The 17,994-nt window shown below is 37.0% G+C and overlaps 1 protein-coding gene across 1 annotated transcript in view; it reads right to left on the reverse strand.

Moving 5' to 3' along the window:
• Nucleotides 1–2,847: 2,847 nt before the first annotated feature.
• Nucleotides 2,848–17,994, reverse strand: part of LOC126187670 (protein adenylyltransferase Fic-like) — a 73,677-nt gene continuing 58,530 nt past the window's right edge. Inside the window, exon 4 of the mRNA XM_049928902.1 lies at nucleotides 2,848–4,234. Coding sequence (XP_049784859.1) covers nucleotides 3,712–4,234 — 523 coding nt within the window. The 3' untranslated portion in view covers nucleotides 2,848–3,711. The remainder of the gene's footprint in view (nucleotides 4,235–17,994) is intronic.

Raw genomic sequence — 17,994 nt, forward strand, 5'->3', positions numbered from 1 at the left:
AGTGATTTAGGCAGCTTCAGTAGTCATCTGGATCAGCCTTACACAGCTAGGACATTTCTGCTGCCGCCTCAGTCCGTCTGTGTTTTCGAATAGTCACAGATTCTCACTTCTTCCACTATTGCCTCAATTGCGATACAGCAGTTTTCAAGCACCAGAGCCTCCACTTCTCTTGTGATTAACAGTTCTTCACAGAGATTGTCTGTCATTTCATTCTTCATCATTCAGACTCATTTGACCACACTGGAAAAATTTGCATCGCAAAGCCCCTGTGTCGTGCAATGGTGCACTGTTTTTCTACGCTTCCAGCAATGAATGTGTTCTCCTTAATATGAAGGAAACAAATACCACAAGATTCTTGATGTTAACAATATCCTGTGGCTCCTACAGCAGTGCGCAGCAGTACTGGGGCACAGAGATTTCAATGTGTACAAAAACTACAGACAAACAAACAAAAAACTAATTATATTTATTTTTCTGAAGTGATTATTAAAACTTTGACTCCCCTTTGTACATGACCTTTGTGTTTCATATCTGTAACATTTGCAATTCCTCAGATGATCTTAGAGATCTCCACAATAATAAAATTCAGTTAAACTTTATTCACTGTTTCTGAATGCTGTCCAAAGTGGGTTTAGTTCTAAGTCATTTCCACATTAACACAGGACACACATTCTGGCAGATCAAAGAATAATTCCCAACTGCTTCATGTGACTTTTGTTAGTCAATATGTGCTCTGCCTGACAGCTGCAGTCCTAGGAAGCAGGTCTTACACAAACAGTATGTTGATTTACATACCTTGTCAAGGGAGGGTTTGATTAACACTTTGAGATGTTTTAAAATGTTGTCGAGAATCTGGCTATTTTTCTCAAGACTCTCAAATGAGAAAAATGTCTGTACCTAACAGTGACTGGTGGACAGGGGTCTTTGCATGCTAATGACAATCACCCCACCATGGTACTGTCTCTCTCCTACCGACAAGTTTGTTCCTTTTGTGCCCGTTATGTCACCTTAGTGCAAATGTGCCACTACTTTTTCAATGTCTTCTGGATAGTTCAACAGAACTGAGGCAGCAATTTTTACTTAAGTTCTTTTTATCCTTCATAATTAAGCTTAAAAAACAATTGGAGAGAGGTGGGATAGTATATATTCCATAATATAATCATGAGCTTTACCTGCACTTCGTGCACGTTATAATCTTATGTGGCAGTTCTTTCCTGTGATGTTTTAAACCCTTGTTTCTGCATAATGTAGGTTTTCTTTTACTTCTCTCCTGCTCATTTGAAGTAGTTCTGTCCAGACAAATTTTTACTTTTGCCACTCTTTCATTTTAAAAGCTGCTGTCTATAAGAGTCATCAGCAACATTGCAAGTAATACTTTGCAACTGAAATGCCATATAGTAATCTTCAATTTGAACAATATTTTAGACACATTGCTTTGAATTTAAACTTCAGACACGCATGAATTAATAAATTCATGATATCTGAGAAATGGATGTAAAATTAATATATTGTCTGTGGAAGTCTCTGGGATAAGAGGGTCCCATTAAAATTAATACTCTACAGGAACTTCTTGTCGAGTTAGCCAACCCATTAGTAAGATTTATGTTGAAGCTGGGCAGACATAGTTTGGTTACCTCAAAAGAATGGATCCCACCAAGAACAGATGGACAAACATGAAGCAAGAGACCCAGATGACATCCTTGCACAATGAGCTCTGGATTTGTAACATATTCTGGAAAGAGAAACCTACTTGGGCAGAAGTAGAGGGCACATGATAATTTGTATCTGATTCAGAATGCTATGAGGGGTAGGGGGGGGGGGGGTTGTTGGTTGAGGTGATGGACATAATTAAAGTGCAGTGGATAGCATCAGTCACCAAATCAGATTCTGATCTGCACAAATTCTACAAACCCCCCCCTGCCCATATAACCACTGGATACTAACTGTCCTTGGGTTATTTACAGCCACAGCATGTCACTGATAAACAGTCCAGGATCAGCAACCAAGTGAGGTGGCACCATAATAAGACACTAGACTTCCATTTGACACAAATCTGGGCTTCAGCTTACTTTCTAACAACCTCAATGTTTAACCCCAGTTTTTCTTCCTCTTGATCAGTACTAGACCAAGTAATTTGCTAAAAGTGGAAGATATAGCTCTCACAGAATTTCATTTACATTAGATTAAAAGTAAATTTTGAAAAGACTCTTAAAGCAAGTTTTACTTACCAATTTTTTTCTGAATTCAAAATGTGCTTGAAAATGCCTGCTGAAAAGGATAAGTATTGAGGGAGGGACACACACACACACACACACACACACACACACACACACACACACACACACACAGAGAGAGAGAGAGAGAGAGAGAGAGAGAGAGAGAAAACTTTGTTGCATTCTTCAATTAATTTTTTGAAATACATTTGCAAGAGTATTCAATGTCATTGTCCAACAAACACAAGTGGATCACCATCTAGGTATCTGTAAATGTTCTCAAATATTGTGGCTACATAATCTCCAGAATTTATCACACTTACAAAATCATGTCAGAGGTTAGATCATGTTTAAGAAGGGCAAGAATCCTTAAGCAATACATTCATATGATCAGCAAATAAACAATGTTTTCAGCCTTCAGTTGCAAGGTAATTTTTTTTTTTTTTTTTTTTTTTTTTTTTTTTTTTTTTTTTAAAACCTTGCAACTGAAGGCTGAAAACATTGTTTATTTGCTGTACATTTCACAGTTGCTGACACGCTGCAATATGTTAAAGATTTGTACATTCATATGATACTTCACATTATTTCCAGTATGCTGTAAAACAAAAATGGATCTGATAGATAAGAAATATAATGGCATTTCCAAGTTATTTATATAATTCCTTTCGTTCTGAACTACTCCTTTGCTGGTATGACCTTGACAAGTTTTCTTGTACAGCCCTTACAATAAAGGCTAAAAGCTGAGGTTAGTGTTTTCTGCTGTCACAATAAAAGGATTTGGATGTGCTAATTTGACATACGAAAACAATGATAGTATCACAGACACAATAAAATTATCTTTGGCACATGAGTGATGGTATTTTACACTGGAAAATGTGCTTAAAAATAAATAAACTGCTTCATAAGTACATTATTAAATAACTACAAGTATGCTGGTGGTCTTAACCACATCACAGTTTAAGATTTTTAAGTATTCATAATTTATGTGCTGTAAATTGTAATACTGATGTAAGTTATCAGGTAAGGACAACAGTTTCTTAGAAACTTATTTTAGCACATTCGTTCTTTGTGCGTACAATGAATTACAACTAAACAACATGTAAGAGATTGTTAAACTTTCAATTCTGAACAGCTCTCAGATCATGTGATTTAAAAAGTTCACTACTGAGCATAGAAAATACATTGTTGTATATCCCAGCACACAACTGTGACAGTAAAAGTATCACACTGATTCTTACAAAATATATTTTCTACAGAATGTGTACACACAAGAGCCTTTCAATGTATAACCTGATGAATACAGACAAGACGGCAGTGCTTTGCCTGTGAAAGTCCTGCAAATGACTGTTCTGTCTAATGAAAGTTACTCAGCAGCAGTCTTGGAAAAAGTTTGTCCTGAAGACTGAAAACAATAATAAGAAAATAAATACATAAATAATAAAAAAAGCTTTGAGATGCTGCCAGAAGTGTTCTTGGCTAGATCCATTTTCAATTTTTATTATAGTTCAATAATTCGACTTCTTTGTTTTTGTTCCAATGCAGGTAACTCTGCTGCATACTCACTTGTAGCCCACAAAAATAAATCTAACGTGTGTTCAGTACATTCTGCAATGAAACGCACAAATGGACGAACATCTCCATCATTTGCTAGTTCTAAATATTGATAGTATTTCTGCCTGTCTTGCTTTGGAATAATAACAGGTGGATAGCCAGCCTGCATAAGAATTGCATTCATTAACAACCTAGATGTCCTCCCATTACCATCAGTAAAAGGATGGATGTGAACAAGTTTGTAATGTGCCAGTGCTGCATAACGGATAGGATGCATATGAGCAGCTTGTTCTGAATTCAACCACTGTGCAAATTCTTCCATCAAAACTTGAATTTCATGTGGCCCTGGAGGTACATGGCCACCAACATACACTTGTGTCCGACGGAACGTCCCTGCTTCAACAGGATCCACAAAACCCATTACTCTGCGATGAATTTCCAAGATATCCTTTACAGTTACTGCTCCAAGCCTGTAAACAAAAAAAGGTCTTTATTACAGTGGACATTAGGTAAGTTACATTCCCAGATTATTTTGTGTACTGGCTGGGAGAGGCAACGCCAGTAGGTAAAGTGCTCCTGAGAAGGCATCTTTGAAACCTAGATTATCTAGACCTTTAGAGCAGCATGCCTCCAACATATCACCCAACAATGGTGCAGAATAGTTGGGACTTTGCCTGATGACACTCTCAACTAAAAGTACCTCTTCAAGCATTGGACGGGCTACACTCTAGTCTCTCCAAATGTGTAACAGCTATTCCCATGGAGTGGGATTGAGTGTCATATTTAGTAGCTGTGGCTGTTAGCACTTTATGTTGATCTGCCATTTTCTCTAATCTAATGTTGAAATAATTTACTTATAAAAAGAAAAGACACTGAAGAGTTTTTGCTACTAGTATTATGACTTGAAATATATGTAGCAGAGACTACTGTCAATTATATTAACTTTTGACCTAGAACTTTATTGTACAATGAATCATTTTTGAGATATTTAGTTGTTTCAAAGTTACAACAAAACCCCTAAATACAGCAAATTCAACTATAATGTAGGGAGGTGACTCAGAGCTTGTTTGAGGTGCATAAAAGATGGGCTGGAATAGCGACAACATGACATTGGTTCACGAAAGGTACATGAAGTATAGATGAAAATGATTTCATCTTCCAACAGGACAGTGGTACTAACAATAAATATGTTGTGGATTTGTGGAACATCCACAGCAGAATATCGGCTGTGGAGACTTCAAAACTGCAGAATACATTAATAAATGCTTCCAAAGAGTAGTTATTGAAAAAAAATGGTATTTCTGGAGCGAAGGAGATGGCAGTAATTATATTGGGCAATAAACCAAAGACAGCGTGCTTTGTGTATTATTTACAACAACAAGCATAATATTGAATCACGAGCTATCTTTGAACACTGAGACTGTTTCAGTAATTCATTCCTACACAAACTTCATGTGAGATCGCTCAGCTTTCAAGTACATTCAAACAATGTTATATAATACATATCTGACCACAGGTACTATTAAAAGAAAATCCAGTTATCAGGATACTTGTCACACTTTTATTTTATTTTTTTAGTGCTTCATTTTTAAGTGATTTATGTGCTTCATATGCAAAATAAATACTACAGCATCTACAAGTGACTTTGCCTTTTCTTGTCAACACAGTGACTTGATCCTAAAGCAACTCCAAAGCCAAAAGTCTAAGTATTCAAATAAATGTTACCCTTAAAGTATGTCACGAAAGAATTGAGATATGTATGCGGTAAACTACGAGGCTACTGAAAAGAAAAGAACTAATGCCTACTATATTTATGGGAATACAATCAAAGATTTATCTCTCTCTCTCTCTCTCTCTCTCTCTCTCTCTCTCTCTCTCTCTCTCTGAGTTAAATAAATATTCTCCCCTTCCCTACGATTAACATTTATTATTATTATTATTATTATTATTATTATTATTATAGTAGTAGTAGTAGTAAGTAGTAAGTGGTCCTCTTGACAGGTTTGATGCAGGTGACTACAACTCTCCCTCCTGTGCTATCATCATCTAAGAACAGCACTGGCACACAAAGTCCTCAGTTATTGTTAGGAATTTCTTCTCCCATAGTTTTTACTCTCTACTGCTCCCTCTAGTACCAAGGCAGTTATTCACAGATATCTTAACACATGTCCTATCATCCCATCCCTTCCTGCTACCTGATAAGGGTCCCACACTGATGTGCAGTACTTAAGTCCTGGTCCAACAAGAATTTTGTAAGCTGCCTCTTTCACCGATGAATGATGTTTTCTAAACTTTCTTCCAATGAATTTCATTCTAGCAACTGCTTTTCCTGTAATATTGTCATTCCACTTTAGGTTATTCCAATTTGGCACTAATAGTGTAATTGTTAAGTAGTGAATTTCTTCATGTATTTAGGAATGATACATTACATTTATTTATGTTCAGGGTTGACTGATACACCCTGTGCTAATCATTGATCCTCTGCAGATCTTCCTGCAATTTTCTACAGTCTTCAGAAGCATTGAAGCCTTCCTATAAACAAGAGTGTCAACCACAACAATTCCCAAGGAGCCTCTGAATTTATCTACCAGATTATCAACATAAACTGTAAACAGAAATGGCCCTGTAACATTCCCTTAGAATACGCCCAAAATTTCGTTTCATCAGTCAATTTTATTCTATTAGGAGGAATGTGTCGAGTACTGTCTGCATGGAGGTCCTGAATCCCGTCACAAATCTGTTCTGATGGTTGGTAAGCTTGTATTTTGTTCACTAAACAACAGTGGAGAACTGTCTTAAACGTCTTCCAGAAGTGAAGGAACATGGCTTCAACCTATGCACTAATGTATTCAGTGCTCTGAATATCAAGGATGAACAGAGTGAGCTGAGCTTCACAATATCAGTGTTGGCAGAACCTGTGTTGATTTTTTTATAGAGGTGCTTTTCATTATCCAAAAACGTTATAGTACATGGAGAAGATCCACGATTCTACAACAGATTTACACCAACACTACAGGCCTATCTGCATGTGCATCTGTCCTATGACCCTTCCTGGAAACAGGAATGACATGTGCTCCAGTGACCTATACTAAACTACTGCTAGAAGGGGAGCAAGTTTTTTTTGCATAATCTCTGTAAAATCTCACAAGTATCTCATTTGGTCCAGATGCTTTTCCACTACTAAGTGATAATAGTTGTTTTTCTATTTTGTGATCACTTACCTTTATATCTACCGTTTTGGTGTTGATGTGATGACTGAACGGAGGAACCACATTACAATCTTATGCAGTGAAACAGTTTCGGAAGACCAAACCCATTATTTTGGCCTTCTCTCTCCTTTCTTCCATTTTAGTGCCAGTATGGCTATTGCATGACCACATAAATGATTTTGATCCGTTTACTCAATTTACATAAGACCAAAACTCCTTGAGGTTTTTACTCAGATCAGTTTGAAATTTCGCTAAAATTTCTATTAACAGATTCAACAGTAATAAACCACCTGCTTCCTGTGACATTTTGGTTACACAGAAGTTTTTGTATGTAGCATCCATATGTACATACTGACAAGATCACAATGATTTAGAAGTGTTTGGGTTTCTAATTGGTCATAAATAACTTCAAGGTTATATTATGTTTCACACTGCTAATATTACTCACAGTCTGTTGACGATTTGTTTTAAATGGATGCATTTAAATTTGAGATCACTTGGAATTTGGTTTATACAACACAGTCTCAAAATACTACTAGCGACGTTCCACGTTCTAGTAAAGTTACCTAACTGGACTGTGGCACTTATTTCTTCAAATAATTCTAATACTACATTTAACAAATGGGAACTCCAGGATGGAATTAACAAACACACACACACACACACACACACACACTGCCAAATACTGTGATCTCGTGTGTGTGTGTGTGTGTGTGTGTGTGTGTGTGTGTGTGTGTGTGTGTGTGTGGTCTATTTTTGACATAAACTCACTTTCAGACAATCTTTTTGTTGCTCCTATCTGCAACTCAGGATCTCCACTATACTATGGTGAGTAGCAAATACCCTTTTCATAATATTAATACTACATGTATTTGCTTTCGTTTACCTGAAGAATCATTACTGTAAATTATATCGTGGATGCAGCACGAAATAGTTATTTAAAAAGTAAAATAAGGGAAAAGCTCTCCAGAGTAGTCAGTACTACACAAACCTCTTCCTCTCTGCAGACCTACAGCAAACACTTTCTTTTGAACTTCCTTACTATAGTAAAGACTTGGTCTCCCCCTACAACTCCCTACCCTCCATTACCAAATTGATTCCTTGAAGCTTCAAACTGTGTCTTATCAACTGATCACTTCTTTTAGTCAAGTTGTGCCATTAATTTCTCCAGTTTGATGCACTACCTCTTTGTTAGTTGTCCAATCTACCCATATACTCTGCATTCTCCTGTAGTCCCACATTTCAGGACCTTCTACTCTTTCCTTGTTTACAATCCACATTTATCTTCCGTGCAAGGCTACAATCCAAACAAATACAACACTTGAAGAAAATATTTTGTAATTCTTATATTTACATTTGGTGCTAACATATGTCTCTTTTCCACAAGTTTTCTTTCTATTGGCAGTTGGCATTTATATCACCTCTACTTTGGCAATCACCAGTTATGTTACTGCCTAAATAGCTAAACTACTTCATCGCTTCCATAATTTATTAGCTTCAGCATCAGCTGATGTTATTTGACTACACTCCATAAGTAGGGCAGCAACCTTTTCAGTGTTTGTGAGACAACAGTTCTGGATGTGAATGACTGGCCTGCTCTTGTAACATTAATCCATATAAACTGGCTACGTTGGTACTGCAAACAGCTGAAAGCAAATGGAAACTACAGCTGTTACGATCCTTTGGACTGTAACAAAGGTACCTCTGCTTGCAGATATATGCCTATAAAGGCTGCTGTACCCTGTTACTAGTGTACGTAAGTACGAGTGTGAGTGTGCCAAGTATAGCATTGTCACACATGTGTACTTAAATCGATAACCAACCATATCAACGTGGACTGCTACAATAGTTTCCAGTTGAACATCTACAAGCAGTAAAAGCCTAACCATGTAGTTCACATTTCTTGAAGAATAAAAAGATATGTATGGAGTACACACTGTCATTGTTTTGACACATGGCCTAATTGTGTAACACTTATTTCACTGTTAAGTTGATACAATGTTGTCGTTCTAAGCAACACAGGTTCCTTGTCTTAAACTCATCCATGGACTGATTGTCTCATAACCAAGAATCGGGCCCTTATATATCCTCACAATAATAAGTACTGAAACTACACACTGTTTCAAGATTAATTTACAGAAATTACAGTTAAAACTTAACTCAATAAATTAACTGAATACATTGAAAAATAAAATTTTTTAACAGTTTATTCTACTATTAGAGTTAGGCTGAATTATTTGTTTAAATGATGAAATTAACAGATATCATTATGCAAACAATACTCTTGACAAAACTGTTAATTACTTTGGAATTAATGAAGGGCTAGCTTTGCTAGCATGTTTTCGAATAGAGCCAAATAGATACTATAAGATTACTAGTAATTCATCTTCCAAATGTTTATAATTAGAATAGAATTTATATTTGTTTAGAAGTCAACAATAGAATTTAAGTTATGATAAAATTACTGATTTCACCCTACTACAAAAGTATTAACTAACAATAGTCAACATAACTTAGAAAATCAATTACATACATAAAACTAAGCACAAAATTAGATCTGGTGTTAAATTCTTCAAAACTGGGGCCAACTTTTCTATTTTATGAAAATGCAGATTATAATCATGTATGTTAATTGGTAATTAGTCAACAATGAAAAAATTAATCTTAAGGAGGCCAACGGCAAAACAAGAGGGGAAGTAAAAATATCCCAGCTTGCTTCATCACATCACCCCCTCATTAGATTGACCAGATAGATATTGAAAATAGCTAACTGGGCAATTCAATGACAGACAGTGGGTTAAAAATCTATACACAAAAAATATTACATACAAAATCTTATCAAAACAGTATTGAAGTGGACGAGGTCATTAAGGTTAAGGAGGAGGAATCTATTAGCGAAAGTCAGCAAGAGCAAAAGTGCATGGCAGATGGAAAAGTTGAAGCGATGTTAAGGCAAATTATGAGTAGTTTGAATAGTATGGAAAATAGTATGAAAGAAGACATCAGTAGGATGGAAAGTAGCACGAAAATAGGCATCAGTAGGATGGCAAGTATTATGAAAGAAGACATAGTAGGGTGGAAAGTAGTATTAAAGAAGACATTAGTAGGGTGGGAAAGAAAACCGACAGCATTAGAACTGACATGGTTAACTTAAGGGATGAACTGAAGAAAGAAATTAAAAAGGAGTTTACGGTAGTCAGCTCTAATCTTTCAGAAATAAAAAAGAAGGTTGAAGCAGTAGTTAAAGATTGTGATGAAAAGATAAAGAAAGTACAGCAGAATACTAATGAAAAATTAACGTTAATGAGTAGTAAATGTGTAGTAGAGAGAAAGAAACTTTGTTATAACTATAGTAGGAAGACAGAGGCTTCTGAAAAACAGTCAAAGCTGCCAGGAAATTTTGTGCTGTAAACAAGGTTAAACTTGAGAACCAAATCGACCAGTTTAAAAATGATTTAGAAACGGAGGTAAAAACCAACTGTGGAGTAGTGGTAGAGGAAAAACTGGTAAAAGTAAATAAAAATGTAGATTCAAAATTGGCTGAAACAGAGAAAAAGATGGAAGAGGTACAAAATCAAAAGCATAGAGTGTGTAGTGCCACAAACAGTCCTTCATTTGTTAGTTGTAAGAAATTTAATAATTTTGAACCATTTGGGGAAGTGCACCCACTGGATTTCATTAGGAAATTTAATGATTTGCCTGAAAAGTGGAATGAAACAGAGAAAATGTAATTTATGAGAGGTTTTTTGAAGGGGAATGCTTATGGATGGGCAGCTCAGGTAGCTGATAGTTGTACTTCGTGGCAAAGCTTTGAGAAAGCATTTTTAGATGAATATTGATCTAAAGAGAAGCAGCAGAGAATTTTGAGTGAATTTTGGGGAGGAGAGAGATTTGACTCTAGGAAGGGTACTGTGAAGGGTTTCTTACGATTTTGGATAATCAAACTGAAGTATTTGGACAAAGAGCTAGGTAGTAAATCAATAATTATGGGTTTGGAAACTAAGTTGCCTCAGAAAGTTAGAGAATTGCTTGTACCTGCCCCTATGGGTAATATTAGTGATTTCTTGAATTATGTTGATGAAGTGGAGAGGGTGAAGCCCTCAGTGGAAGATCATAGGAGGAATTTTGATGACAATGCTCAATCAGGGAGAGAAATACAGGTAAATAGGATGAACAGGACTAATTACAGTAGAAAGTCAAGGAATGGTTGGGTGGAGGATAGCCAGAAAGGGCACAGAAATGGTAGGAGAAATTCAAGTAAAAGAAATGGAGAAAGTGATTTTAATTCTGGATCAAACCATTTAAACTAGATAATGCTCCAGTTTTGGCTTCCACTAGAGCAGGTAGTGATGAAGAGCCAATTGTATATAAATGTGCTGTAATCACAGATAAGGGTAAGTAAGACGAGTGTAATTTCTAATTCTAGTGAGATGTTGAGTGATGGTGTGGGTAGCAAAGAAAAGGGAGAGGAGGAACTTAATATAATAAAATCAGGTGATGAACCAGTGTGTGTTGCTGTTGCTCAGTATCGCCAAACTATCAAAATGGATGATAAATTTTTAAGAGAACATATTAAATTCGGGTTTTTGCTTTGTGGTCTAATACTGGAGACAAGGATCAACTAATAGCCAAGTATTTGAGGATAGTGAAAGTGACAGCAGGTCTGATTCTGACAGGAGTTATAATGACGATAGCAGTGACGAATCCAGTAGTGATAAGGACAAGGTATTTGAATTTATAATTGATAATGATGGCTATGAGGTAAGTAAGGAGAGAGCAAAGCAAGATAATATTAGGCCTAATGAAGAGTTAAGAGTGTGAGAGTGGTAATGAGGAAGAGGACCATGCTACATGTCATTTGACTTTGTCTGATAATCATTTTGGTAAGCAGGATGATAGTTTTTCCAGGGAAAGGATTAATGAGGATTTGTTGTGTGAAGATGATCATATGGTAAGTAAAAAGGAAATGTGGCCCCTGTAATAACAACAATGATTCAAGGGATACATGTTAAGTGTTTACTGGGCAGTGGTAGTGATTTTAATGGCATTTCACAGGCATTTTTTGAATCTATTAAGAACACAGAGGATGTAGTACTGGTGCATGTTTCAGGAATAAAAATTATTGGTACTACGGGTAAGCCATCAAAGATAGTGAAACAAGAGGTACTATCAACTGTGGAATTGGCAGGACAGCTGTTGGAGTGCAATTTCTTGGTGATTCAAAATCTCAGCATTGATGTAATATTTGGAACTATTTTCTTGTGCAAATGGCATGGAAATATTGATTCTTCTAGTGGTAAGTTTAGTTTTAAGTACAATGGAAGGTATGGACAAGTGTGTGGGAACTGAATTAGATTTGCTATTAAGAGTTTTGACCACTGAGCAGGTTACTGAGGAAGAAGAGGAGGAGAGAGTGAGGTTGGAGATAATAAAGAGAGTTGAGGGTACTGAAGGTATTACAAATAATCAAAGGGAGGAATTATAAGGTATTCTCCTGAGCAACTGTAAGGCATTTTCAGACAGGCCACGTTTGGTAAAAGATTTTCAGTGCAAATTCAATTTTAAGGATCATAAACCATTTTTCAAAAAACCTTATATTATTCCATTTTCAAAAATGGAAACAGTGATAAAAGAAGTTCAAAAGATGATCTCATGGGGGATTACTGAAAGGTCAAACAGCAGGTATAATGACCCACTTCTGGTTGTAAAAAAGAACGGTGGTGTCAGGATGTTAAATGAAATTGTAATAGGAGAGAGGGACAGACCAGCTAACATAGATGAAATTTTACAGAAGTTCCATAGATGTAAATTTCTGACTTCTTTTGATGTGACTTATGGCTATTGGAGTATCAGTTACGCCAAGGAATCCAGGCCATGTACAGCATTTTTACATGAAGGTAGGTGTTACCAACACTGTGTGGTGCCATTTGGTCTCAGAGCTATTGACGAGATGCTAGGTGAGATATTAACCAATGAAACCAAGGTCTATGTAGATGACATTCTCGTAGCAAGGGCAGAATGGTTCAAGCGCTATAAGATTCTGAATGAAGTACTAAGAGCTATGTATAGCGGAGGTATGAAACTAAAATTAAGTAAATCTGAATTTGTAAAGAAAGAAATTTCATTTTTGGATCACAGGACTAACGAGGAAAGTATACAGCCTGATCCAGAAAAGCTTGCTGCTATTGCGGATCCCCCCCCCCCCCCCCTTACAACGAACAAGAAGGATCTTAAAGCTGTGTTTTATTGTGCACATACAATAGTTCTCACGTCGGGGCACCACATGCTGTCCCCTGCTTTATTAGTTTGTTTGTCGTCCTCGGTATCGATGAACTACGCTGCTACACTGGCTGAAAAATGGGTTGTGGAGGTACAACACTGACTACTTTAAATGATGTAGCCAACAGGTGCACATTTGTGTTTCACAGTTCTTTACTTTCACTGCTCACAACCCCCCAATAATACATAGTTATATAGCCAATGCACTATTGTTTAACTTTCGCTAAGCCTCATTAATACATTGTAGGCGAACATCCACATACTGCTTCAGTAGTTTCCTGTTGAACATCTACAAGCAGTAAAAGCCTAACCACGTAGTTCACATTTCTTGAAGAATAAAAAGATATGTATGGAGTAGACACTGTCATTGTTTTAACACACAGCCTAATTGTGTAACACTTATTTCACTGTTAAGTTGATACAATGTTGTCGTTCTAAGCATACTCAGGTTCCTTATCTGAAACTCAGCCGTGGACTGATTGTCTCATATCGAAGAATCGGGCCCTTATATATCCTCACAATAATAAGTACTGAAACTACACACTGTTTCAAGATTAATTTACAGAAATTACAGAATCGGGCCCTTATATATCCTCACAATAATAAGTACTGAAACTACACACTGTTTCAAGGTTAATTTACAGAAATTACAGTTAAAACTTAACTCATTAAATTAACTGAATACATTGAAAAATTAATTTTTTTAACAGTTTCTTCTACTATTAGAGTTAGGCTGAATTATTTGTTTAAATGATGAAATTAACAGATATCATTATGCAAACAATACTTTTGACAAAACTGTTAATTACTTTGGAATTAATGAAGGGCTGGCTTTGCTAACATGTTTTCGAATAGAGCCAAATAGATACTTTAAGATTACTAGTAATCATCTTCTAAATGTTTATAATTAGTATATAATTTATATTTGTTTAGAAGTCAACAATAGAATTTAAGTTATGAAAAAATTACTTATTTCAGCCTATAACAAAAATATTAACTAGTACTAGTTGAAATAAATTAGAAAATTAATTACATACATAAAATTAAGCACAAAATTAGATCTAGTGTTAAATTCTTTAAAACTGAGGGCCAACCTTTCTATTTTTTGAAAATGCAGATTATACTCATTTATGTTAATGGTAATTAGTTAAAAGTGAAAAAAAGCAGAGGGGAAGTAAAAATATCCCAGCTTGCTTCATCACAGCTTGTTTCCATTATTATTCACAGGTTTATGAATAAAGTCATATTAGTGTTACCTGGATCAGGGAAGCTTATGAAAAATGACCCAGATAGCATTTTTTTTGCTTTCGGTATGTCAGGCTCAAATTTGTGCAAAGCCTTATTCCTCTCATGGACTCCACCTAAGATGTATCAATTACTGTGTCAGGTTTCTTCTTTACAAGAACCGGCAGCTCTCACTTCTGATCACATGTGCAGTTTACTTTCCAACTACCATCACAAACAAATGCATGTCACAGATGTGCAAGTTGAATTCTACTGATGCTGCAAGAAACCAAACCAGTCATACACGGCCTGGGCAGCCGAACTTCACAGCCCTAGCCATAAGTGTCAATACATTACTGATACCCATAATGACCCTTATGCAGACACTATGGGGCATGACACAGTTATCTGTTAAGCTCCAGACGAGGAAGTGCGCAAGGAGGCTTTATTCTGCAAAAACCCCTGGTTGCAGAGCTTTGACAAACAGCACAATCTTTTAAAGTTTCTCGAGCAGTGGGTGACCAAACTGAAGTGTGGGGCGATGAGGCAGTAGTGTCACAAGATGTTCCCACTAGGATGACAGATAGCTTGCATGAGGAAGTGGTAGTGGTGGCAGTAAATGTGCGGGCCCAGCAGCAAGCAGTCACAACTGTTACAGCACCAGTGTTAGCATTCTCTGTTTCTGTCTTGTCCAGTACGAACATACTGGACTACTTGTAATGTTTGCCAGAAGAAAGGCCACATCAACCTCCACGTGTAATTCACTGAAGGATGCTCAGGATATGGACATGGGTGAAACCATGAATCCAATTCTTATGACTGCTCCAAAGTTGTTTATTGAGTTAAGGGTTTTTTAGCAAGTGCTCCAGCTACATGTCAACAATGCTGCTGCAGCGTCATTTGAGTTTAGGCTTGCACCATTTTGATAATGGCCACACGGAAGCTGGGCAGCTACGACAGACAGAACATTGTACTGTTGGGACAATTGATGGCACTTGCCTCTTACAAGTCAGTGCTTCATTCTATTATATTTTTGGTCGCTGCTGATGCCGGTGCTGAGAACTTGTTCAGGATGGGTACATTTCAGGTATCTGGATTTTCTATCACCGACGCAGTTCACTGTGTGTCCAATAAGACACTTACACAGAGCTTTCGGCCACAGACTTCATCAGGAAAAGAGAAACACACACCATTCATGTACACAAGCAACCACACCTCGCACACCCATGACCACCAACTCCGGCAGCCTGAGTCAGATTGCAGTTATCACATTGGATGGAAGTAGCAGTTTTGTTCATGGTTCCCAGGTATTCTGGCTGAAGCAGTCCCAAAACTGTTAAAATGTATGACAATAAAGAACAGCTGCAGTTGCTTTAACAGAGGTCCGACAAGGGGCTAGTTGTTTTTAGTTGTTGCAACAGTTTATCCACATTAGAAAGTGGTAGTCACATTGTCAAATGTGTCAGAGAGGGCTGCTCAAGGTAGTGGAACTATTCTTTACTCTCATAAAGTCTGTGTCTTTTAAACATTTTACTGATATACTTTTATCTGTAATGCCACTTTCAGATAATATTGTGGACACAATAAATATACAATACTATATAATACTCGGGCATACTCCTGAGGGCATGCAGCTTTACTACTTTACTGTATGGTTAAATGATGATGGCGTCCTCTTGGGTAAAATATTCCGGAGGTAAAATAGTCCCCCATTTGGATCTCCGGGCAGGGACTACTCAGGAGGACGTTGTTATCAGCAGAAACAAAACTGACATTCTATGGACTGGGGCGTGGAATGTCAGATCCCTTAATCGGGCAGGTAGGCTAGAAAATTTAAAAAGGGAAATGAATAGGTTAAAGTTAGATATTGTGGGGATTAGTGAAGTTTGGTGGCAGGAGGAACAAGACTTCTGGTCAGGTGACCACAGGGTTATAAAAACAAAATCAAATGTGGGTAATGCAGGAGTAGCTTTAATAATAAATAAGAAAATAGGAATGCAGGTAAGCTACTACAAACAGCATAGTGAATGCATTATTGTGGCCAAGATAGATACGAAGCCCACACCTACCACAGTAGTACAAGTTTATATGCCAACTAGCTCCGCAGATGACGAAGAGATTGATGAAATGTTTGATGAGATAAAAGAAATTATTCAGCAAGTGAAGGGAGATGAAAATTTAATAGCCATGGGTGACTGGAACTCGACAGTAGGAAAGGGAAGAAAAGGAAACGTAGTAGGTGAATATGGAATGGGATTAAGGAATAAAAGAGGAAGCCGCCTGGTAGAATTTTGCACAGAGCATGACTTAATCATAGCTAACACTTGGTTCAAGAATCATAAAAGAAGGTTGTATACATGGAAGAAGCCTGGAGATACTGGAAGGTTTCAGATAGATTATATAATGGTAAGACAGAGATTCAGGAACCATGTTTTAAACTCTAAGATATTTCCAGGGGCAGATGTGGACTCTGACCGCAATCTATTGGTTATGAACTGTAGATTAAAACTGAAGAAACTGCAAAAAGGTGGGAGTTTGAGGAAATAGAACCGGGATAAACTGAAAGAACCAAAGGTTGTAAGAGCTTCAGGGAGAGCATTACGGAACGATTGACAAGAATGGGGGAAAGAAATACAGTAGAAGAAGAATGAGTAGCTTTGAGAGATGAAATAGTGAAGGTAGCAGACAATCAAGTAGGTAGAAAGACGAGGGCTAGTAGAAATCCTTGGGTAACAGAAGAGATATTGAATTTAATTGATGAAAGGAGAAAATATAAAAATGCAGTAAATGAAGCAGGCAAAAAGGAATACAAACGTCTGAAAAATGAGATCGACAGGAAGTGCAAAATGGCTAAGCAGGGATGGCTAGAGGACAAATGTAAGGATGTAGAAGCACATATAATTAGGGGTAAGATAGATACTGCCTACAGGAAAATTAAAGAGACCTTTGGAGAAAAGAGAACCACTTGCATGAATATCAAGAGCTCAGATGGAAACCCAGTTATAAGCGAGAAAGCAGAGAAGGTGTAAGGAGTATATAGAGGGTCTATACAAGGGCGATGTTCTTGAGGACAATATTACAGAAATGGAAGAGAATGTAGATGAAGATGAAATAGGAGATATGATACCGCTTGAAGAGTTTGACAGAGCACTGAAAGACCTAAGTCAAAACAAGGCCCCTGGAGTAGGCAACATCCCATTAGAACTAATGACAGCCTTGGGAGAGCCAGGCCTAACAACCTAACAAAACTCTACCATCTTGTGAGCATGATGTATGAGACAGGCGAAATACCCTCAGACTTCAATAAGAATATAATAATTCCAATCCCAAAGAAAGCAGGTGTTAAAATTATCGAACTATCAGTTCAATAAGCCACGGCTGCAAAATACTAACACGAATTCTTTACAGACAAATGGAAAAACTGGTAGAAGCCGATCTTGGGGAAGATCAGTTTGGATTCCGTAGAAATGTTGGAACATGTGAGGCAATACTGACCCTCGAGTTATCTTAGAAAATAG

The sequence above is a fragment of the Schistocerca cancellata genome, chromosome 5 (genome assembly GCF_023864275.1).
Source record: "Schistocerca cancellata isolate TAMUIC-IGC-003103 chromosome 5, iqSchCanc2.1, whole genome shotgun sequence".
Classification (NCBI taxonomy): Eukaryota; Metazoa; Arthropoda; class Insecta; order Orthoptera; family Acrididae; genus Schistocerca; species Schistocerca cancellata.